Raw genomic sequence first — 20725 nt, 5'->3', positions numbered from 1 at the left:
CAGATCACGTAGTTAAGTAGATGCGTTCGTATATGGCGGGGCAGACATGTCGAATTCGCTAAGGAGGGGTATGGTATAATCGTCGACTTGGAATTTTTGCGACGAATAGAGGTAATAAAATGTATTGGGCAAATGGTTTACTTGTTTTTCTCGATACCTTGTTTCGACGATACATGGACCGGCGTTGATCGCACACAACAACTTGGAACGGATAGAAACCCGATAAAGGCATGTAAAGCCACATTGGGCCAACGTCTAGGCACACGTATAAGCCACAAAGTCACCCCTCCCCCATATCTTTAAATTGTACATTTTACTCCACAATTAACAGTCGTTTGGTGTTATCAATCGTTAGGTACCAAGATAATCCGTGTTCATCCAAAATCTAGGTTTAACAGAAAACATTTAACTCGCGTCATCTGATGCTATTGGTGAAGTTAAATGAAAACTAAGATTGAACTTCAGAAATAGTATTCTCGGGGACAATCCTCGTGAATTTGTAAACTTACAAAATTATTAAGATTATATATATGTGTGTAAATAATATCGACAATCCAATGTTTACATCAATTGATGCGGTGTATTGTACCTTGCATTGATATTGGGCAGCGTTCAAGGGACGCACACGCACCGATGCTGAAGATCGCTATGGGGAACCCATGAATACGTACCGTTTGCGTGCCCATGGCAACCCTAGCCTGCTTAGTACATACCTACCTAACGCTATTCCAGCTCGGTACCCCCACATTTACTGCGAACCTATTGGATAGTTTAGTATCTTAGTTAGTGGAATAATAAATCGGCGAACAACACCTCCGTCATCGTCGACGCTTTTTACTATTTCGCACCCCTCGATGTTTAACACAAGCATCTCCTATTCCACATTTATCTGAAGAAAAGCCTCTTTTAATAAAGCAAGCACCAACGCCTATCGCCGAGACCACTTTGAGACTCGTAGTAGATTATTGATTTTAATCACATCGTCGACAAACATCAAACTATTGTTTTTTTTTTTCTGCCTCCCGGTCCTCCCCGCAAAATTTGAGCTTTTGACTTCACGAGGTTGCCGCAACGAGCGGTGGAAAGCGTAAACACAAAGCATAAGATCGGTAGTTGACGATTGGCTTACACTCTAAATCTATTTTCCATGAGATCAATGTACGTTTATTCCAGTCACTTGGACCATTTACCTTTGCCTTTTCAATATTACACGTCCTATATTCCTCCAAACTCGCTGCTTTTCTCCAGTTCTTCTCGGAATGCTATACTCGGTCCGCATAGGGAATACGTTCATTCCTTTGTGTATTCTGTTCGCTTCCATGCGCTCGCTCCGACTACTGCTACAAAAACGACGAAGACATATTTGGTAGTTGTTTCCATTAGGAGCAAGAGTTTAGATACGAGGAAGAAGCGTCTTCCTACTCCATTTCGAACCCTTTGTTTCCTTATGTTACTCGCACTCTCCGTGTAAAATGCATCTATTCTTCTCCGAGAAGAATAAACCAGCTTTACCGAAGCTAATAAAAAAAGTATCCTCAGTCCTATCACGTAAACGTACTCGAAAGAAGTCGATCCCGTCCCGCGACCATAGGATATACACCGCTCTAGCGCCTACTCCTTCTCGTACTTCTACGCCGGTACCGACATCGCTAACGACCAACGGCACTCGTTCTACTCCCAACATGGCGGATGGAGAGCCTGACTACAGCTCTCTGCCCTTAACAGAGAGATGGGTACATAAAGTACGTGTTATGCCTATACGATTGTGCGCCTTTACTATCACGCCAGTGCTAAATCAATTATTCGTTTCATAGGTTTGGAAAGTGCGCAAACAGGCCTACGAAGAGGCTGCAAAACAGTTCGAACTCACCCCAGACGAGCACGATCCCGCATTCCGACCGTTCAACCAAGATCCTAGTCTTTGGAAAGGAGCCGTCGCAGATTCAAACGTTGCAGCGCAATCAGATGGTATCGCCGCATACTGTGCCTTCTTAAAATTCAACGGAAAAGAAGGTTGCGTCCGTTCGCGTGGTCACGTTGTCACTCCTATCGTCGAGAAGGGCCTTATATCTACTAGACCTGCGACCAAGGCCGCCTCTATCGAGGCACTATTACTTCTTATTGAATGTGATGTGGCCGGCCCCATCATCGAGGACATACTCCCAGCCGTATCTGCGAAACAACCCAAAGTCATCGCCGCTGCCTTGGCAGCTCTCACCACCATTTTCCACAACTATGGTTGTAAAGTAGCCGACCCGAAACCTGCTCTCAAAATCCTCCCGAAGGCTTTTGGGCATGCAGACAAGAATGTGCGAGCGGAGGCGACCAACCTGGCTGTTGAGTTCTACCGATGGCTCAGGGACGCAATGAAACCTATGTTCTGGGGTGATCTAAAGCCAACACAACAATCTGACCTGGAAGCGCAGTTCGAGAAGGTTAAGGCAGAGGCGCCACCGAAACAGGAACGTCTCTTAAAATCGCAACAGGCAGCCCTAGCGCGTGCGCCACCACCCGGAGCCGAAGGCGATGACATAGGCGATGAAGATGGAGCCGACGAGCCCGCCGAAGTAGACGCATTCGATCTCGCGGAACCCCAGGACGTCCTCTCGAAAGTTCCAGGCAACTTTCACGATAACCTTGCGTCTTCAAAGTGGAAAGATCGTAAAGAAGCTCTCGAGGCACTCTTTGCGGCGCTCAATGTACCGAGGATAAAAGATGGTGATTATGCCGAGATCAATCGCGGGTTAGCGAAATCGATGAAAGATGCCAATATTGCTGTGGTCACACAAGCAGCTCAGTGTATTGAAGTGCTTGCCAAGGGTCTCCGAAAAAGCTATGGCAAATACCGGGCGACCGTCATGGCACCCATAATGGAAAGGTTAAAAGAAAAGAAGCAGACGGTCTCGGACGCGCTAGGTGCCGCCCTAGATCAAGTTTTCCTCGCGACAAGTCTATCCGATTGTCTCGAAGATATCTTCTCATTCCTTGGGCACAAGAACCCGCAAGTCAAAGAGGGGACGATGAAGTTCCTTGTCCGTTGCCTTAGAACAACCCGAGAGGCCCCGAGCAAGCAAGAGGTAGCCAGTATCGTTGAAGCGGCGAAGAAATTACTCGCGGAATCTAGTGAAGGCTTGAGATCTGGCGGAGCTGAAGTTCTGGGTACAGTCATGAAGATCATCGGTGAACGTGCGATGAACCCTCATCTTGAGGGTCTTGACGAGATTCGAAAGAACAAGATCAAGGAATACTTCGAAAAGGCAGAAGTCAAAGCTAAGGATAAGCCCAAGCCAGCCCCAGCAGCTCGTGGCCCACCTGGTGGTCCGAAGAAGATTGTCGGCGGTGGGAAAAAGGCCCCTGGAGCCGCCAAGAAAGCAGCACCGGCAGCCGCACCTCCCCCTGCAGCAGAACCGACTCCTCCGACGCCACAACCCGCCACCCGTACTGCTCCAGGAAGCAAGCTTGGCATGCCCAAACCCGGCCTCTCTGGGCTAAAAGCACCTCAAAGACGACTTGCCCCCCCTGGTACAGCATCTCCACGAAGAGCACCTGCGGCAGCAGCCCCACCCCCGCCCATCGAGGATGAGGAACCCCCAGCGTCGCCGCCTCCCAAGCCCCGAATCGGGCTCGGAAGAGGTGGTCTTGCAGGGCGATCATTAGCGAAGCCCGCTGCTGCGCCAGCCGCAGCGCCTTTAGCAGCCTCACCGCCCCCGTCAAGTGGGCTTACGGCCATGGAGCGTGCGGAACTTGAAGAACTACGTACAACCAACGAGCGCCTTACCAAACAGGTTGATGAGATGCGACATGAACGAAGCAAGCTTACGTCGGAAGTACAAGAACTCAAGAACCAGAATGCGGGACTTATTGAGGACCACACTAGAGACGTGCTTAGTATCAAGGCCAAAGAAACTCAGTTGGTCAGGGCAAGGAGCGACGCAGAATCAGCCGAACAAACCAACGAGAGACTCCGACGAGAACTAGAGCGTCTCAAGCGCGCACTCAGTAGAGCCGAGGGCCTAGGTGTCTCCGGTGGCATTGGAAGTCCCGGAATGACGAGTCCCACACCCGATGATATGGGCATCTACCGCGACGGTTCCAACTACTCGGGTGCTAGAGGCAATAGGATGAGCTTTAATAGCACCCTGTCAGAAGAGAAAGAAAATGGTGATGCGCCTCACAATTATCCACGAAGCAAGTTGAGCCCGGAATTGCGATACGGCAGCGGATCCAGCGGGAGGGGAAGTCCTGCCCGTGGCTTTAGGGGCCCGTCAATTGAGGAAAATGTCAGACAGGACACTGGACCCGCTGCCAACGCGGCGGCTGCTGGAGGCGGCGCGAACGGTGTCGAGAGTTGGAAAAGGGCGGCAGAGGTGACGAGTCAGCTCAAAGCTAGGATAGAGCAAATGAAGGTAAGAGATATTAATGTCCTCGTTATTCAACTCACCAATGCTAATTAACGGGCTACAACAGGCTAAGCAAGGGTTCAACCGACCGTAAGGTTTTGGTCGGTATAGGAATTTTGGTCATTAGGAATGGCGTTGCTAGAAGAAAGTCCAAAAGTGGAATTAGGGTGTTCGTATGTTTGATCAAGTGCATTTTTCTGGCGTCGGAATACATACCCCAGTCTTATTTTTTCGATGAAGCATTCAGCAACGTCACGATAATCATGATTAGACTTAATTGGCCCCTAGAAGAGTCGAGGCGAGGGTGTATTTATATAAACGCGTCGAGGGGACGAACACGCTTTGCCTTGTCAAATCGCTAATACAGGATGCTATCCAACTTTGACAGATTGAATTAATGTGACATGCTATGTTGATTTTAGAAAGATTACTTCACTTCACGGAAAAGCGATTTAACTGACGTTGGTAGTAGGCATGTAGCACCGGACTCGCTCGCCATCTCCTACCCGAACTAGAGGTACCTAGGCAGACTCTTGATTGGATTCCGGACAAAATCCAGACCGTGTTATCAAGCCGTCGGTAAGATGCTCCTCAACTCTCAGCCACCGAATCATATGTTCCACAAGCAAATCCTCTTCCCCTCTTTCAAGCGCCACCAACTCGTCTACCTTATCCTCAACACAGCTTTACCAAAGTTGTCGCCCTTTAACAAGCCCACGAATCCCTCGGCAGCCTTATCAATACCCTCCGTGATATCCAGCTTAGCTTTGAAAGATCCTTCCGCAATCAAATTCTGGACTACTTCCTGGTGTTTTTGGAAATGCGCAGGTCCGAATTCAGGTTGTCCGACCAAGAATCCCTGTATAGCGAGGGTTTTTGAGACAACATGGAAGAGTCCCTTGACACCGTATCTTTGCTCCTGAGATTGATTGTACCCCGAGATCTACATGCAGGTTAATATTAACGGATTACGAATGTTTCAGATCCAAAAGAGGGGGGGGGGGGGGGATAAATCTTACCATGCCACAAACCGGGATTCGACCTCCGGAGTTCATATTTTCCAAGGCAGCATCTAATTGCTCGCCTCCCACATTCTCAAAGTAAATGTCTATGCCATTTGGCGCAAGCCGTGGAAGCGCCTCAGCGGCCTTTTCCTTCTTGTAGTTAAAGCCACCGTCGAATCCTAATTCCTTTATGATGTAATCCAGCTTCTCATCAGAGCCGACAGAGCCAATGACCCTAAGACCTTCATTTTTGGCGAGTAGACCAACGACCTGTCCTACCGCACCAGCTGCAGAGCTGACGAATATCGTTTCGCCCTTCTTCGGCTTTCCGATCTTATGTAAACCGGCGTAGGCTGTTAAACCAGGCATACCCAAGGGACCAAGGAACATGCCTAGGTCGAAACCATGTGGGTTATGCAGCTTGCGAGCTCTTACAGCTGCAGGATCAGCTATCCTAGCATATTCTGCGATGGGGAGAAAAGCAGCTATCTCGTCTCCTTCCTTGAAATCTGGAGTGCCTGACTTGATCACACGCGCAATGGTGTGGTTTGGTATGGGCTCGTCGAATTTGAAAGGTTCTGAGTACCCCTTTCCGGGTTGGCGCATCTTAGCTCGGAGGTACGGGTCGTAGGAGGCGTACACGATCTCAACTAGTAGTCCGCCTTTAGGAGCGTCTCCATTGAGGTCAATGGGCCGATCCTCGACGACGAGATGCTCGCCTGGGACTGGATATCCAGTTGGTACTTTCTTGTAGATGAGCGTCTTGTTTGGCGCCATTTTGGAAGTAATTCTCCTTTATTTTCTTTAATGAGGTGAGAATGGTTGATGAATTGGGGGAAGTTTAAGGGGCTAAGTAAGAACCTTTAAACTCAACCACAACCCTAGTCGCGGATAGTTACTACTTCGTACCTTCCGTATCTGCTGTATGACTAATTGAGTGGATATTTTTATCGAAGTTGCCAATTTATGAGGCCATCAAAGATATTTATACTTTATGCTTTACTTATTCGGTTTAAAAAGAAAATGACGTTCCGTTGCGTCACGACTCCTGACTAAACACATTTAGAACAACCGGCTAAACTAGACGAAATATATTATTCATCTTGCTTCTACATATAGATAGTTCTCCGGTCAGTCCACCAAAGTCCGCCATCCGCAAGTAGTGTGCCGGCCGAGGAATGAAAGAAAACGGAGCTTGATAAGCAAGACATAATTTTCTCTCATCACTAGTTTAAAACCCCTTAGTTTCTTAGCTTACCGGATTTCCACGGGCATAATTACTGGATAGGTCCGGCCAGTACGACGGTATTATACGATACCATGTCGTGATTTCCAACGGAATCTTCATTTGGTCCGTTTCCGTCTATCCCCCGCTTGCCTTTCCCATGCCGCATTCTTTCTAATAAGCAGATGGGATATTTGCATCCCCACTAATGGTCAATTCCTCAATGCAGATCTATTATTATCAGAAGACAAGTCACTAACTACAACGGTAGTACAACGGTAGTTGATGATTCACCTTTCTCGCATTCCCCGTCAGAAAAATCAACAGTATGTATTACCAAATAATCACTTTTATCCGGTTTATTATTTGCACTTTTCAAGCTAAAAGGACAGTAGCAGCTACAACTCAGAATAAAAGAAGGAAGTGGATGGCGTTCAAAGATCTTTATCATACCTCGGTAAGTGGGGTTACTGCACTTCCCTCTAAAGGCAATTCGTTCAGGTTCCACTAAAAGCGCATTGGAATGTTTTTAGCGGGGCCTCTTACAGCTGTGGCGAAATTCAATAAAAACTCACTGAAATAACATTATATAATAGGTCTTAAACCAATTAAAATTCAACCTTCAAAATGGGCTGAGTGTTCTGCCTAGCTTTGTTGTGCGTCAAAGGTCCTATGGTGCAGTGGTTAGCATGGTGCTCTTATACAATCTTGTTGTGAGATATGCATAGGTCGTGGGTTCAATCCCCACTAGGACCAAAAGGCTTTTTATTAAATTTGCTGATTATTTTTGCCCGTTTTTATTTTTGTCGAACATATTTGAATTTCGTTCTGTAAAGCGACACGACACCATCGCCAACTATACTCCAATTTCAATCTACCCCCTGTCACCTATATGATTTATTTTATCATCGCAATTCATATTCATAACTTTACAGCTTCAACCATGTAATATTTTTAGTATTTATTACATGCGACACGTATTGTCATGAGCAGTATTCACGCTACTTTGGCACACATGTGACCAGTTCGAGAGCGAAGCGACGACATGCTCCCACATATTATACTACACATGATACATGGGAAGATCACTACCTCTACGATGAGCACTAAATTCACGAGATAATCACGGATTTGTTTTATGAGTTACACAGCGTCTATATCGGCTAGGCCGGTCCCAGCGTAACTAGCATGCCAATATCATGGTACGTTGTCTAAATGTTCGGTCTAAATAACAGCTTCTCCCTCTCGTTGGGCCTGTTCCGCCTCTCTCTTGCGATCCCTTCTCCAAACAAGTAACCAAGAAAGGAGAATTGCTGCGATGCCAACACACAGGAATCCAAGGCAAATTCCGTATGAGACATGGTACGACGGACCAAACACTGTGCTGAAGACGTGGGGGCCCGCGATTCCGCTAAATTGCGCCATGGCGTTGGTGAATCCGATCCCAAGACCTGACGCCACCGTCCCCTCGATCGCGCGAATACGCTCAGGCCAAATGACTGGATAAGCTGAACCTGCGCATGATACAGCGATGATCAAAAAGATGTACCGTACCACCGCATTATGAACTGTGTACAGGATGATGTAGCAGACAATGATCGTCGATTCGACTGTGGCGCCGTTAGCACTTGGAGTAGTAATTCGAACCTGATTTAACACTTACTCGCTACAGCAGTGGTCCAGGGCCTGATAGACTTCTTATGCAAAAAGTACCCAACAATATTCAGGAAGAGAAATGCGGAGACATATGGAGGCTAGGTATATGTTAGACGTGGTCCTACGGAAATGACTGGTTCGAGCACTTACGATATTCATGAGCTGAGAGTTGGAGGTCGTTGTGAAACCCAACTCATAAATGACGGTAGGAAGTGCAGTTCCAACACCGAACCCACCAATTCCATGACAGATCCAATACACGGCAAATGTGTAAAAGGTAGGGTTTCTCACAAGAGCTTTCAATGACTCAAAATCCCAGTGTCCTTTCTTACCCGTTGGCGCCGTATCAGCAAGGCGATCTTGAAGGAACAGCCGTTCCTTATCGTTGAGCATTCGGGCTGTCTCGGGGTAATCCGGCAGCCATAGTGCTACCACTGAGAGGACGATGGCGGGCATTCCCTCAATCAAGAACAGCCACCGCCAACCTGAGAGGCCTCCTAATCCGTCCATGAATCCAATGGCATAGGCCAGCAGTCCACTTACGGCCGGTGAAAGTTGGCCGACCGAGTAAAAGATAGCGATCCGTTGCGGCATTTCGCTGGGTTTGTACCAGAAGGCCATGTGATAAAGCACAGCAGGGAAGAATCCCGCCTCAGCCAATCCGATAGCAAAACGAACGCACATCATCTAGAAAACATATTAGTATTTACTGGCTCGGATATCCCTAGTCGAATTTTCGGGTTTCCTTACTCCTTTAAAATCCTGCGCTGCAGCTGACGAACAAGCGGCGATACCCCAACCAAGGATAAGAACAAACATCCACCTCGAGGGCGAGAACACTTTCATCGCAAGCGTGTTTGTCGGCTCGAATATCATGTAACTATACGAGAAGATGGATAGTGTCCACGCCCACTGCGAAGGGCTAAGTCCGAGTTGCTTCTTGATGCCTGTGCCATTCTCGAGGTTGATGATGGCTGCGTTAGAGTAATTGGCTGAATCGATTACTCGAAAAACATAAACTAAAGAGTAGAATCCAACGAGCCACAAGTCGATCTTCTTCATGACGCCCTTTTCGAGTTCAGAGTTGATGACTGGAAGCTCTTGGTCCGCCGTCGTTGAGGCATCGTCGCTACTGTCAGTGACAACCCTGTCGTTGGCTATCGCCAGAGATTTGCTCGTACTAGAAGCCATATCGATAATATTCAAGTACGCGACAAAGGACCACGCGCTATTGTTGTCGATCTATAAGGCGGTGCTTCCAACGAGAGCTCCCTATCAGGCACAAGGTAACTTGCGCCCTGAGGAGAGAAAAGAAAAAGGGGACCATCCGAGCCGGCGATTAGAAGCCTTACATACTTCCCGGCTAGATGCGAAGGAAAAATCCGACGCGTATTTCCTATGATTAACTACGGGAAGCCATGTTTGGCCTAGCCATGACCTCCGCCGCGCCATCGCGTCATATTAAAGGATATGGTAACAATGTTAAAAGGCCCGGCATTAACTTCGCGTTTATAATTCCCAGGTAGATTATACTATAACGAAAGGACTTATCGCCTCCCTTAGACCCAGCGAGGACGGAATGAGGGTACAAACACGTGGGATGGGCTACGTAGTTGCGTTCCAATCTAGCGATAACCCCCGTCGACGTTATCAATCAGTGCCACACACACTTGCACCGGGACGGCGGCGCATCCGAAATTCTCGGGACCTATCTAAGGCATTCCGAGGGGTCCTTTGTTCCCATTGCTCGATCGCTCGAGCACGAATACCATGGGGTCGATGAGAACACCAAGCACGCAACTGCCCCCGCTCGACCCCCGAACTTGGCAGCCAATCAAGTCGCAATTGGGTGAAGCTATAGCTCTGAACGTAGCAACTACAACTAAAACAATTGACTAAACGGTAATGTGAGGGAAAGTTCATTGTTATAGCGAATGAGTGTATCTCGAGTTAGTATAAGGCGAAGGGAGAGTCCCCTTGCGAGGGGTTGGTTCGTAGAAATGGAATGATCAGATAATCAGAACGTCAAATAGTGTCAAACAAATCAAAATGGCACCAATTGCTCTTGAAACACCAGCTGTAGAACCTCAGTTCAATAACACCAAGGTTCTGATAAAGCCATGGACTCGGCCTCAGCCAACTACTGAGAAGCTCGAATACGCGGAGTTGCCCAAAATTGATCTTTCTATATTCGACCAGCCCGGTGGCAAGCAAGAGCTGGCCAGGCAGCTTTATGACGCTGTCACTAAAGTTGGGTTTTGGTCTGTGGTGAACACGGGCATTGATGATGAGCGCGTGCTCCGTCAGTTTAGCTTCGGAAATGCGTTCTTCAAGGAACCCTTAGAAGAGAAGAGGTATGTGCAATGCCTATTTACCCACGAGGTTGACCCCTGACTGACACTACTATAGTATGTTTAATTCACCCCAGCGTTTTGGTTTAGCTAAAAGCTACCCCTGAAGTGAAAACACGAGTCTATTAGGTGACGAGGGATACCGACTAACATGTATCAATATACTAGGAAGATTCCCTTGTAACTTCTCCGAAGGCGAGTACTTTGGATATAGAGAGAACTCGCGCTGGATCGGCGACACAGGTGTCAAAGAGAATGTAGAAATGGTGAGCCTATTTCTACCATTACTTGTCCGGCACCACGCTCACATCTGCTAGTTAAACATTCCCAAAGCCATCCCCGCCTTCACAAACGTAGGAAAACACCGCATCGTGGAGCAAAACTGGGAAGAAATCGCGTCCTTTCACCGGGACCTCTTCGACAAGGTAGTTCGAAAGCTCTTCGTTTTGATCTCCATCATCCTGGAGCTTCCCGAGAACTACCTCGCGGACGCGCACGCCTATGATGAGGAATCCGATGATCACCTACGTTATATGCTATATAACGTGCGAAGCCAAGAAGAATGGGACAAGGCGCAGGCTTACTCAAAGGGTGGACATACCGATTTTGGTAGCTTGACGCTACTTTTCTCGCAGCATATTGCTGGATTACAGATCCGTACGCCGGAGGGCGAGTGGAAATATGTTAGCCCTGTGGAGGGTGGTAGTAAGTCAATTTCCTACGACCTCATAATGGATCTCGCTAACTCGGAACTACAGTTACCTGCAACGCGGCGGATACTCTATCATTCCTCACCAACGGTAAATACTATCATAGATAAATCCCCATATGGTTCACTAAGCTCACAAAACAACAGGTTTTATCAAATCTACCATCCACCGCGTAGTTACGCCCCCCAAAGACCAAATCAACGTGGCACGCCTCGGGCTCCTCTACTTCAACCGACCCGGCGCCAACACGCCCATGAAGACAGTCCCATCGCCTCTTCTAGACCGTCTCGGTCTCATCTCGGAAGAGGACAAAGATCCTAACAAGCCAGTAGTTTCTGGTACGGATTATGTGCGAGCTAGAGTGAAGGACGTTCATTATAAGACCGTGCTGGAGAAGCGTGAGGGCACCTCTTTTGAGTTTAAGGGGTTGAAAGTGCAGAACCACTATGCTTAGTGGGATATGTAAATCCGCAATTGGTGAATCAAGTAGTTGAATGCAATGGAATGCTACGATAATTTTATCTTCTTCATGATATGTTCCCCGTACTAGACTATCGAAAGCAGAGGTACAGTGGCTCGGTTAGAAGCGGTTCGATGCATTGGTACAACGCGACAAGTAATTGATGAGAAATGAACTTCAAAACCACTAATGACTGTAATAATGTTTAGCTCTTCGGAGGGAATTAATCTTTCATTCTTTTATTTTATTTTTACACCTCTATGGGCGCTATATCTACCCCAACAGAGAAGTATTTTCAACCCAGCGAAGAAGTTACTGCACCCATGGCAAATGTCAATGATCGCCACTCAACCCGAACTTACTAATTCAACGCCACATATTCCTCGATATATCGTAACTTATTCTGCAGGTTTATCTGCTTGCTTTACTGAAGGGAAGGGGTTGTATGAACCCCGGTCCGCTCCTAACTTTCGCAGTTTCTCAACAACCTCATCCAACGCTACAGGCTTTCCACGGTCTTGGGTGGATGTGTCATCTCGGTATCGCACATTCACTTGACGACCCTTCTTCTCCTCATCTCCAACGACTGTTTTACCTTGTTAGTTGACCATCCTGTAACGCGATGCCGTAGATAATAGGAGAGCATGGATGAGAAATAAACTTACCGAAGATGAAGTTGTACTGTGCCAGCTGCGCACTTCGGATCTTCTTAGGCAATGTGTTTCCAGTGGTGTCGATGTCGACGAAGATCTTCGCCTTCTTGAGGATTTCTCTGACTTCTTGGGCGTACGATACAAATCCCATTCCGACTGGAATAACCATCACTTGCCGCGGGCTTAACCAGAAAGGCCACTTTCCTGCGAAGTGCTCGATGAGGATACCTAGAAAAAAGTGAGCAATAGATTTCTCTCATTCTCCGTTTAGAATCCTTACCCATCATTCTCTCTATGGAACCAGCCATGGCTCGGTGGATAATAACCGGACGAGCACAACCCGGGCTGAGAGGTTTGACTACCCTTCCCTTCTTAGCTTCGCCGCCAGACGCCTTGTCTGTACCAGCCAGTTGTTCATCCTTAGTCTTAGCTTCCGTTGCTTCGGCGGCTGGTTCGTCTTGTTTAGCCTTAGTAGGAGGCACCTCGGCTGTCACGTATTCGAGACCGAAATCTATAAAATATTAGAAATATGCATTAAACAGCGTAATTGAGTGGCGCATTACTCTCGGGGCCCATGAAATCGAGCTGGATTGTGGCGCATTGCCATTCCTAAAGTTATGGTTAGCATCTCGCTGTAGACGATCGATCTTCAATCAAAAAATTGGAGCTTGCGCTCTTTTTTTTTTTTTTTTGGTTGCAAATATAGAAGCGAAATGTCTTACTCGGTTCAAGCAGTCCAATATCTTGATGTCGATCTAATTTGAAGTTAGCTGAAATTTTGACTAGTTAGTTTAGAACTAGATATCACCTTGGGTCCATAGAAAGCACCATCACCCTCATTCAGAGTCCATGATACACCAGCAGGACCAGCTGCAAAGTCATCCAACGCCTTCTTCAACATGCCCTCAGCAGTGTTCCAAGTTTCGATCTGGCCCATGAACTTTTCTGGTCGGGTTGACAGTTGAAGTTTGAAGGAGAATCCAAGTAGACCGTACATCTCAGAAAGGAAATCGAACAGGTCGGAAATTTCTTCAGTGACCTGGTCGAGTCGGCAGAATATGTGGGAGTCGTCTTGTTGGAAACGACGGACACGGGTTAGGCCTGACAAGGCACCGCTTGCCTCGTTTCGATGGAGGACACCAAAGTCGGCATAGCGCAAGGGCAGCTGGCTGTATACCTTCGGGGAGTTACCAAACATAAGGAAATGGGCGGGGCAGTTCATGGGTTTTAGGCCCCATTTCTCCTTATCCAAATCTATGACGAACATATCTTCTTGGTAGTACTGCCAGTGACCACTCTGTTTCCAAAGTTCCGAATTGAAAATGTTAGGAGTGATAACTAGTAGCGATTATAAGTTAGCATAAAGACGCATTCGCGAAAATCATGAAGATCTCTATTAGATTACGAACCTTCGTGGTAATCACGTTTGTGATATTGTTCTCGGATATATGCGAGAAGTGTGTTGTAGATTCTTGTGCCGTGGGGTAGGAAGAAGGCCGAACCGGGGGACATCTCGTGGAACATGAACAGTTCTTGTTCTCTACCAAGTTTTCGGTGATCTCTCTTGGCGGCTTCCTCTAGGAATTTTTTGTGCTCTGCCATCTTCTTCTTATCAGGGAAAGAAACACCGTAGATACGTTGGAGAGAGTCATTTTCCTGCGATCCTAGCCAATACGATGCAGAGTTCTTCATAATTGAGAACGCCTCAATCCGGCCGGTATCCGGAACGTGTGGTCCACGGCACAAATCAATTAGGGGTCCGTTTCGGTAGACGGTGGTGGAGGTGCCATCGGGAATCTTAGTGGAAATGATATGTTGCTTGTACTTGTTGTAGCTAAACATGTCGAGGAGTTCCTCCTTGGTCATCTCAAGGCGCTCGAATCGTTGACGGTCTTTAACGATATCGGTAACGATGCGTTCTAAGGGCGTCCAGTCACTCTGCAAGACAGGGGCATTGTCGGGAAGAGCCATCTCGTAGTAGAATCCATCATCGATGGGGGGACCAATACAAAGCGAGCAACCAAACCTTCTCTCGCAAGCCTCACCAAGGACGTGAGCAGAGCTGTGCCAAAACACCTGTTTTCCTTGCTCATCATCGAAGGTCAAGAGTTCGAGCTTGCAGCTCTGTTCGAGAGGCCTATCCAAGTCCCATAATTTGTTTCTATCACCATCCAATCTAGCAACTACGGTGCGCTTATACAAGCTGTTTGATATACCCTTGGCGATGTCTCCGGGGGTAGTCTCCCAGCTCGTGCCGACCTTGATAGAACCGTCGGGAAGGGTAATGTTGATCTGTTCGCGCGGTCGTGCGGCGACTTCTTCGTCGTACTTTTTCTTTAGGCGGTCGAATAGGTCAAGACGCGTCTTGAGGAAATCGGGTGGGGGGGTCATCTCGATAGGGCCTGCGCTGGCATCACCGGCACCGCCTTTGCTCTTCTTGTCTTTCTTCGCAGGCTTCTGGCCGCCTACAACGACCTTTGCGATGGCCCCGGCCACGGACCCTGCGTCAGCCATATTTTCGTTTTGCTTTTTTCTACTTTTCTCGTATTGTTCTCGGGGGGGGTGTCGACTGGAGGGGTAGGTAGGTGGGGGTTTATGACCCTCTAGCCACGTCTTCGATTGAATAGAAATAATGGAAATTGAGGAAAAGTTTAAAAGTATGAATGGCTTCGAGGAGAAGGAGGTAATGTAAGAAATTGAGTTGAGTCACATTCGCACCTTCTCGCTTCGTTCCGTTTTACGGTCGTACAACCACAGATAAGGTAGGTAAGGTAAAATATTATTTAACCTATTGCCCGCCTGCCCCGCCTGCCCCGCAGTCTCGTACCTTTTTGTTTGTACCCAAGTACCTGCATACGTTCATTGGAACCTTCAACATTGAATGTTGGAAGGAAGTCTTCAAATTAATTTTATTCTTTGGATTAAACTTCAACTCACAATACTTTCCGAAATTCTCATATTTCGAGACAGATCATTGTCTACTAATTGTTTCTTGACTATACGTTATAACCTCATTACACGTGTATGATAAGAACCCATACGATTATCTCTTAAGAGGTAGATAATGCCTCGGCCTTAGACTTGCTATTCTTGTCCAAAAACGGTGCCTCACCAATCCCGACCGCGCGGTTTCCAAACCTCTCGCCTAGCCCATCGTAGTCGAATGTGGCAGTATGGAAGACACTTCGGTTATCCCAGATTGCTACTCGGAATCAGAATATTGTAACTCATAATTAGGGAAGAGTCGAGACTTACCGAGATCGTTCTTGTTCCTCCACTTGAATCGAACTTGTATGTCGTGGTTCTCAATGATAGTCCGCTTGAACTTATCGAGTAACTCCGAGGACTCCTCCGCAGTCAATTCATTGATGTACTTCGGAAAGGGTCCGACCGCGAAAATGCTCTTCCAGCCTGTAACGGGATTGGTTCTGACCACGGGATGTACCGCTCTCAGTGTCCTTCCGGAGTTGGCGGGGTTACCCCTTGAGTCTTCGTAAATCTTGATATTTTCAGGATCGGCATCCGCAGCTTTGATGAAACCATCACCAATGAAGGATGCGGTTAACCCCTCGAAGAACTTCTGGTACGGCTTTGAGAACCGATCATAGATATCATATCCTGACGCCCACAGCGTATCGCCGCCTGTCTTAGGGAGTTGAGTCAGGCGAAGGGAAGTGTAATCAGCAGGCACTGGTTCGAATTGTATATCGGAGTGCCACTGCGCCGAATCGTAGCGCCTCCTATCCGCTTGTTGCTCGGGTTTAAAGAGCTTCTTCCGCTGCACAGAACTTATCGTGCTAATTTGGTTATCACCAACTCCGAACTCCGAGGTACCATTCAGAATCGGATGAATATGCAGCGATGAATCCGTGGGCTTCCCGGTGAGCTGCCCAAGTTTGTGAACTAGGCGCTTTTGAAGCTCATCGGTGAGATTATCCTGTGCTCTAAAAAACACTACACCCCTTTGAGATACTACAGAATGTCTTAGTATTTATCGAGTATATAGGAAACCTGTTCGATCCAACTTACTAGTGATGGCAAGGTCGCGAACTAATTCGTCGGTATTGCTTGCATTGAGCAAATCATCAACAATATTCACATCGGGGAATTCGCGACCAATTGCTGGAGTTGTATCCTCGTAAGTGAACTTATCTAAAGCTCCGGAAAGACTCAATGGCGACGAATGGGAAGCTTTATTCTTCGTATGAGAAGGCAAAGCCTGGGAAACTTCGTCAATAGTAACCGCTGGTGCCATATTGAGAGCGTTGAGGTAGATAAGTGATATGATACACGATGTTTAACGTGGGGTAGATTATTCGAGGATTATATACCTCGCATACATCATACTGCTGATGAGGCTTTACTATACCCCGCAGGATATCGCAGGAGATAGCTTGTCGCCAACAGATTCATCGTTACGTTTACGATCACGCAATCACGCTATAAAGCACGTAATTCTATACTATTCAGAAACCATTATTATATCGAATGTGTTTAGAGAATACCTACTTTTAAGGCGTGATATAGATATGTAAAATCCCTAGGTAATGCGCTCAACTTCCCGTATGATTGTTCTGGCTCTTATCGATCCTCCCGTTTTATTAAATGGTTCATGAATCACTATATTCTTATGATAATTAATGCGACTGTTGAAGATACTTATCGAAATATCGAGCTTACGGTCGAGGGACGGCATGTTGATATATCGATTGGGATACTAAGATTCTAGGGGTGCTAGCAACGAAAGACGCAGAAGCGCGTTAACCAACACGGCGTAATAGCGTGGGGGCATCGATATTTCTAGTGCAACATCCGTTTTACGACTCGGGTATTCTTGTTCGAGTTGGTGATGAACGCGGAATGTGAAGTCCGGTATCGCGGGAGCGACCCGTTGAAACATATAAGGGTGGCGGCGATGTCGTCGTTATTCCGGATAATTGGATACGATAAGAGGAGGAGCTCGTCGTTTTGACTAGAACTCGTTTGATTTTCATACCCCATGCCATCGACTTCTAGCCTGCGAAGAAACTACTCTAGCAAACGGGTTCGATAGCTAGTAGTTAAGGGGGGGGGTTCGTTCGGTTTATTGATGAAAAAGAGTTGGTATCTAGATAGGCACATCAAGATATTTCCGAATGACAATATTGTTGAAATCTGCCCCCAAGATTAGCATCATCATGCGGTAAGCTTGCAACTACGAAACAGCCCCTTGCCTCTAAAGCCGTTGCCATATGCTGGAATAAGGGATAGTAAATTAGGGGGTGGAAGCTAGGTATGTGTTCAAACCTTCAATTCTCGAAGCACTGTCTAATGCCTAAGAAGATCGATCCCTTTGGATACCTAGATAGCTCGTTGATGTTCCAAAATATCGCGATAGGTTCGACCTCGATATCCCGGAAAAGCAGACTTAAATTCCACATTTCTTTTGCAGTCAGACAATGCCTTCATGGTGTGTCATGGGATGGTATTGAATATCATCGCTTACACCGAGGCCGGATTAAAAATCCAATTAAATGACGTTGCTTGAATTGTTTAAAATGAGATGAGGCGGATCGTACAACTCGACGATCAGTAAGACTCGTGGCGTCAGCTTAGATTTGGTCATTCACATTTTTATTAATCTCATCCTTATAATCTTCCTGCGCATGCTCCTTAAGGTGATCGTTCGTCCGTATAATCCATATCTGTGATTCGGGCTGCTGATGTAGGTTCGCGGTTACGATCACTATCATGCGGTGCTGATGGTTCGACAAGGCCACATTCTGAATAGAGCCGGTCGGTCTGTTTGCCCTGCAATATATGTAATGTGAAGTCGATTTTCTATACGAGGTTGCAATGACCCCCATGCATCGTGAACTAGATACCATTCACATACCCTAGGTAGGCATAATCCACTTATAATGGTTCTGATATTCATATATCACTGTAGTTGTTCCACCCTTGTAGAATAACTAAATAAAGTGTTGACTGCTACGCATAAGAAATTAAATTGTGGAAGGAATTGATAAAGTTTTGCTTTTGGAAAGATACGGCGGTAACATGGCTGGGGTGTTGGAAATCGATCGAACGTTACTCAAGTTGGTAACTGGTGCGAATTAGTTTGCTTGCTGTATTTATCTCTTACTTAACCGATGACGTTAGTGTATGATGAATATCATATTACAGCTCGATATATGGTGTAATATTGAGTCTCGATCGTACTGTATGAGAGAATTCGGAACGCATCCGAAGAATAAGCCAAAAAATAAGCATCATATCGATCATCTCCTCTATTTTTAAGGGCCGATGAGGCGAATACGATCTTTCTTTTTTACCCTTTTCCTTAGCAAGCGATCCCTTGTAACGGAGTAGTGTTTCTGTCCCCGCATATAGATCTCCTTTGCATACACGAGGTGTGATATGAGTGGTCCGTTCGCTTCAGCTTCTTGTAGTTGAGCCTATCACAATCCAGAAAAATGCCTTGGATCTGCATCCGACGATGTCAATGATGTTACGCCGACCTTGCCGGCTCCCCCGCATATTTATTTTTTTAATGACTGGGCAACAGACAGTACCTAAGATACGTAGGTGGACTTAAGTCTGCGTTAGTTTAATAGCTTGATTTCCTAATCGGGTAATTTTCCCTGGATCGTGACCTCAAAAGCGTAATGATAGGCAAGCCCAACAATTGTTATAAATTTCTTTTGTCTCGCGCTTCCTGTTTGCAGTTCAACTATTCAATCCGTTCAACCAGCCCTACGACTTCTCTTCAGCTCCACGCCTTGTGTTTAAAGTACACGTTTCACGAAAGTGTTTTAACGTCATTACCTAGAGCTTAGAAGTTAGACAAGACAGAATTCAAGATGCTGTTCAAATCCACTGCGTTGGCTGCTTTGGCTGCGACGGCGACAGCCTCTAACTCTACTGGACCTTACGCCCTGCACATCACCGGCAAATCCAACTCGTCAATTGATGGTACTTGCCCTCTTTTCAGCTGAGCCCTATGGACCTATGTAAACAATTGGCTAATATCAAACAATAGGATACGCCGCCGCTTGCCACGCAGGTGCAGGAATAGAAGGACTCTGCTACGCAGCTGGCACCGCGCCCGTCGCCGGCAGTGTAACCGAGTTCTACTACAACTACACCTCTTACAACCCAGACACCGGCGCTCCCTCGCAGCCTGGTTGGATCACCTACCTGCTGACCGCCGGCAGCAACAACGGCACCATCACGATCCCCTCAGCCCTTCAATTCCAGCCTAGCTTCAGCAGCAACGTCCTCCTAGGTTTGATCTTCCCAGGCGTCGAGGATGGTACAGCCGTGTACTACCACCCCGACAACGGCACGCTGTACATCAACGGCGGCTACGACGACTCGACATTCAACGCTACTTACCCCAACCCGGTGCCCACCTATGGCAACTTGACTAACTTCCACCTTTGCTACCAATTCACCGGTGGTTACTACTACCAATCCATTGCTTGGGTATCCACACAACCGCCTCACAACCCGTCGTGCGAGCCGGTCGACTTAGCTATCGAGGAGCTGAAATAGAGGGTTACGACTACATGGGTATGAGAGATGATTCGAGGATTAAGAGATGTGCATACGTCTATTCGCCAGGTGTTAATATAACGAGATCATAGAGGAGGATAGGCCGTCACTCGGCCGCTTAATATTGCATTAATCATCAACCGCCTAGCAACGGGTAGATTTTAATAAACTATACCACATTTTGAGAGAACATTTTGATGTTGGTCTTTATCTGTCTGCACTAAAAGAAGAGGATTGGAAACCCCCCGGAAGGTCCAACTTATTCTATTCCAAGGCGACCCGTTGATAAAGACTGCTTCATTGAACTTTAGAGGTGAGGTAGAAAGTTGCCGAGGTATGGTCGGGGCCATCAATTGCCCTCATATTCGCATTAATCATTTCCTCGGTTTATTCCGTCTCGGAGATGGGTGAATGGAAAAGCCGCCGCCCCCAATCTCCCTCAACGCAAAACAATGTTTGACATTCAGCGCGCGTCACAACTTTTTCTCGAGTAGTAGAGCTAAGGTTGATTCTATAACAAGGCTATTGACGAAGCTCACGTTTGACGCCAGAGTAGTACCCAGCAAGCCAGTCCTTAGGAGAAGCGCGTTGAAAGAAGCAACATTTGCTTACGTTCCTAATCAAAGTCGCGGGCATGTCTCAGTTCTCCGAGCTCATCCAGGAAGAGATGGCCACAATTGGATTTAAGGCCAAAACTTGTTGAAGATATTTCGCATCCCCTTTCTTCCAA

General features: G+C 47.0%; 7 protein-coding genes and 1 non-coding gene across 8 annotated transcripts; 4 read left to right on the top strand and 4 right to left on the bottom strand.

Annotated features, from left to right (window-relative positions):
• Positions 1–1583: 1583 nt before the first annotated feature.
• F4822DRAFT_98970 (armadillo-type protein) lies at positions 1584–4739 on the top strand. The gene is made up of 3 exons (XM_051464285.1): positions 1584–1742; positions 1815–4406; positions 4468–4739. Exons 1-3 carry the CDS (start codon positions 1683–1685, stop codon positions 4492–4494), a joined length of 2679 nt encoding a protein of 892 aa, XP_051308631.1. The 5' UTR covers positions 1584–1682; the 3' UTR covers positions 4495–4739.
• Positions 4733–6774, bottom strand: F4822DRAFT_98906 (NAD(P)-binding protein). The gene is made up of 4 exons (XM_051464284.1): positions 6314–6774; positions 5420–6206; positions 4862–5343; positions 4733–4807 (listed from the first exon to the last, which is right to left on the bottom strand). Exons 2-3 carry the CDS (start codon positions 6179–6181, stop codon positions 5065–5067), a joined length of 1041 nt encoding a protein of 346 aa, XP_051308630.1. The 5' UTR covers positions 6182–6206; positions 6314–6774; the 3' UTR covers positions 4733–4807; positions 4862–5064.
• Positions 6775–7295: 521 nt separating this feature from the next.
• Positions 7296–7385, top strand: F4822DRAFT_t131. The gene has a single exon. It is a non-coding gene; the product is annotated as a tRNA-Ile (tRNA).
• A 468-nt stretch (positions 7386–7853) lies between these two features.
• On the bottom strand, positions 7854–9811 carry F4822DRAFT_440864 (MFS general substrate transporter; the record flags this gene model as incomplete). The annotated part of the gene is made up of 4 exons (XM_051462804.1): positions 9036–9811; positions 8436–8972; positions 8293–8383; positions 7854–8239 (listed from the first exon to the last, which is right to left on the bottom strand). The coding sequence occupies exons 1-4, from the start codon at positions 9474–9476 to the stop codon at positions 7854–7856; spliced, it is 1455 nt and encodes a 484-aa protein (XP_051308629.1). The 5' UTR covers positions 9477–9811.
• Positions 9812–10201: 390 nt separating this feature from the next.
• F4822DRAFT_99086 (Clavaminate synthase-like protein) lies at positions 10202–11876 on the top strand. The gene is made up of 5 exons (XM_051464286.1): positions 10202–10639; positions 10809–10902; positions 10954–11341; positions 11395–11436; positions 11493–11876. The coding sequence occupies exons 1-5, from the start codon at positions 10335–10337 to the stop codon at positions 11798–11800; spliced, it is 1137 nt and encodes a 378-aa protein (XP_051308628.1). The 5' UTR covers positions 10202–10334; the 3' UTR covers positions 11801–11876.
• A 142-nt stretch (positions 11877–12018) lies between these two features.
• Positions 12019–15216, bottom strand: F4822DRAFT_422805 (threonyl-tRNA synthetase). Its single transcript, XM_051459920.1, has 7 exons — positions 13869–15216; positions 13268–13797; positions 13182–13214; positions 13023–13068; positions 12740–12970; positions 12472–12687; positions 12019–12392 (listed from the first exon to the last, which is right to left on the bottom strand). The coding sequence occupies exons 1-7, from the start codon at positions 14971–14973 to the stop codon at positions 12205–12207; spliced, it is 2349 nt and encodes a 782-aa protein (XP_051308627.1). The 5' UTR covers positions 14974–15216; the 3' UTR covers positions 12019–12204.
• Positions 15217–15482: 266 nt separating this feature from the next.
• F4822DRAFT_98802 (taurine catabolism dioxygenase) lies at positions 15483–16986 on the bottom strand. The gene is made up of 4 exons (XM_051464283.1): positions 16969–16986; positions 16489–16916; positions 15715–16431; positions 15483–15661 (listed from the first exon to the last, which is right to left on the bottom strand). The coding sequence occupies exons 2-4, from the start codon at positions 16712–16714 to the stop codon at positions 15510–15512; spliced, it is 1095 nt and encodes a 364-aa protein (XP_051308626.1). The 5' UTR covers positions 16715–16916; positions 16969–16986; the 3' UTR covers positions 15483–15509.
• A 2023-nt stretch (positions 16987–19009) lies between these two features.
• Positions 19010–20201, top strand: F4822DRAFT_98686 (uncharacterized protein). The gene is made up of 2 exons (XM_051464281.1): positions 19010–19413; positions 19481–20201. Exons 1-2 carry the CDS (start codon positions 19302–19304, stop codon positions 19993–19995), a joined length of 627 nt encoding a protein of 208 aa, XP_051308625.1. The 5' UTR covers positions 19010–19301; the 3' UTR covers positions 19996–20201.
• Positions 20202–20725: the final 524 nt, after the last annotated feature.

Source organism: Hypoxylon trugodes (assembly GCF_022578975.1).
Source record: "Hypoxylon trugodes strain CBS 135444 unplaced genomic scaffold F4822scaffold_13, whole genome shotgun sequence".
Lineage (NCBI taxonomy): Eukaryota > Fungi > Ascomycota > Sordariomycetes > Xylariales > Hypoxylaceae > Hypoxylon > Hypoxylon trugodes.
This window is presented reverse-complemented; position numbering and strand designations above follow the sequence as displayed.

Coding starts and splice junctions, on each gene's coding strand:
- F4822DRAFT_98906 (XM_051464284.1), bottom strand. CDS start 6,181: ATGGCGCCAAACAAGACGCTCATCTACAAGAAAGTACCAACTGGATAT. Junction 5,344..5,419: donor GAATCCCGGTTTGTGGCATG/GTAAGATTTATC, acceptor ACCTGCATGTAG/ATCTCGGGGTACAATCAATC.
- F4822DRAFT_98686 (XM_051464281.1), top strand. CDS start 19,302: ATGCTGTTCAAATCCACTGCGTTGGCTGCTTTGGCTGCGACGGCGACA. Junction 19,414..19,480: donor ATCCAACTCGTCAATTGATG/GTACTTGCCCTC, acceptor ATCAAACAATAG/GATACGCCGCCGCTTGCCAC.
- F4822DRAFT_99086 (XM_051464286.1), top strand. CDS start 10,335: ATGGCACCAATTGCTCTTGAAACACCAGCTGTAGAACCTCAGTTCAAT. Junction 10,903..10,953: donor TCAAAGAGAATGTAGAAATG/GTGAGCCTATTT, acceptor CACATCTGCTAG/TTAAACATTCCCAAAGCCAT. Junction 11,437..11,492: donor TCTATCATTCCTCACCAACG/GTAAATACTATC, acceptor ACAAAACAACAG/GTTTTATCAAATCTACCATC.
- F4822DRAFT_98802 (XM_051464283.1), bottom strand. CDS start 16,714: ATGGCACCAGCGGTTACTATTGACGAAGTTTCCCAGGCTTTGCCTTCT. Junction 16,432..16,488: donor TCGCGACCTTGCCATCACTA/GTAAGTTGGATC, acceptor GACATTCTGTAG/TATCTCAAAGGGGTGTAGTG. Junction 15,662..15,714: donor GAGGAACAAGAACGATCTCG/GTAAGTCTCGAC, acceptor GATTCCGAGTAG/CAATCTGGGATAACCGAAGT.
- F4822DRAFT_98970 (XM_051464285.1), top strand. CDS start 1,683: ATGGCGGATGGAGAGCCTGACTACAGCTCTCTGCCCTTAACAGAGAGA. Junction 1,743..1,814: donor CAGAGAGATGGGTACATAAA/GTACGTGTTATG, acceptor TTCGTTTCATAG/GTTTGGAAAGTGCGCAAACA. Junction 4,407..4,467: donor CTAGGATAGAGCAAATGAAG/GTAAGAGATATT, acceptor GGGCTACAACAG/GCTAAGCAAGGGTTCAACCG.
- F4822DRAFT_422805 (XM_051459920.1), bottom strand. CDS start 14,973: ATGGCTGACGCAGGGTCCGTGGCCGGGGCCATCGCAAAGGTCGTTGTA. Junction 13,798..13,868: donor CAAACGTGATTACCACGAAG/GTTCGTAATCTA, acceptor AATCGCTACTAG/TTATCACTCCTAACATTTTC. Junction 13,069..13,181: donor TATTGGACTGCTTGAACCGA/GTAAGACATTTC, acceptor CCATAACTTTAG/GAATGGCAATGCGCCACAAT.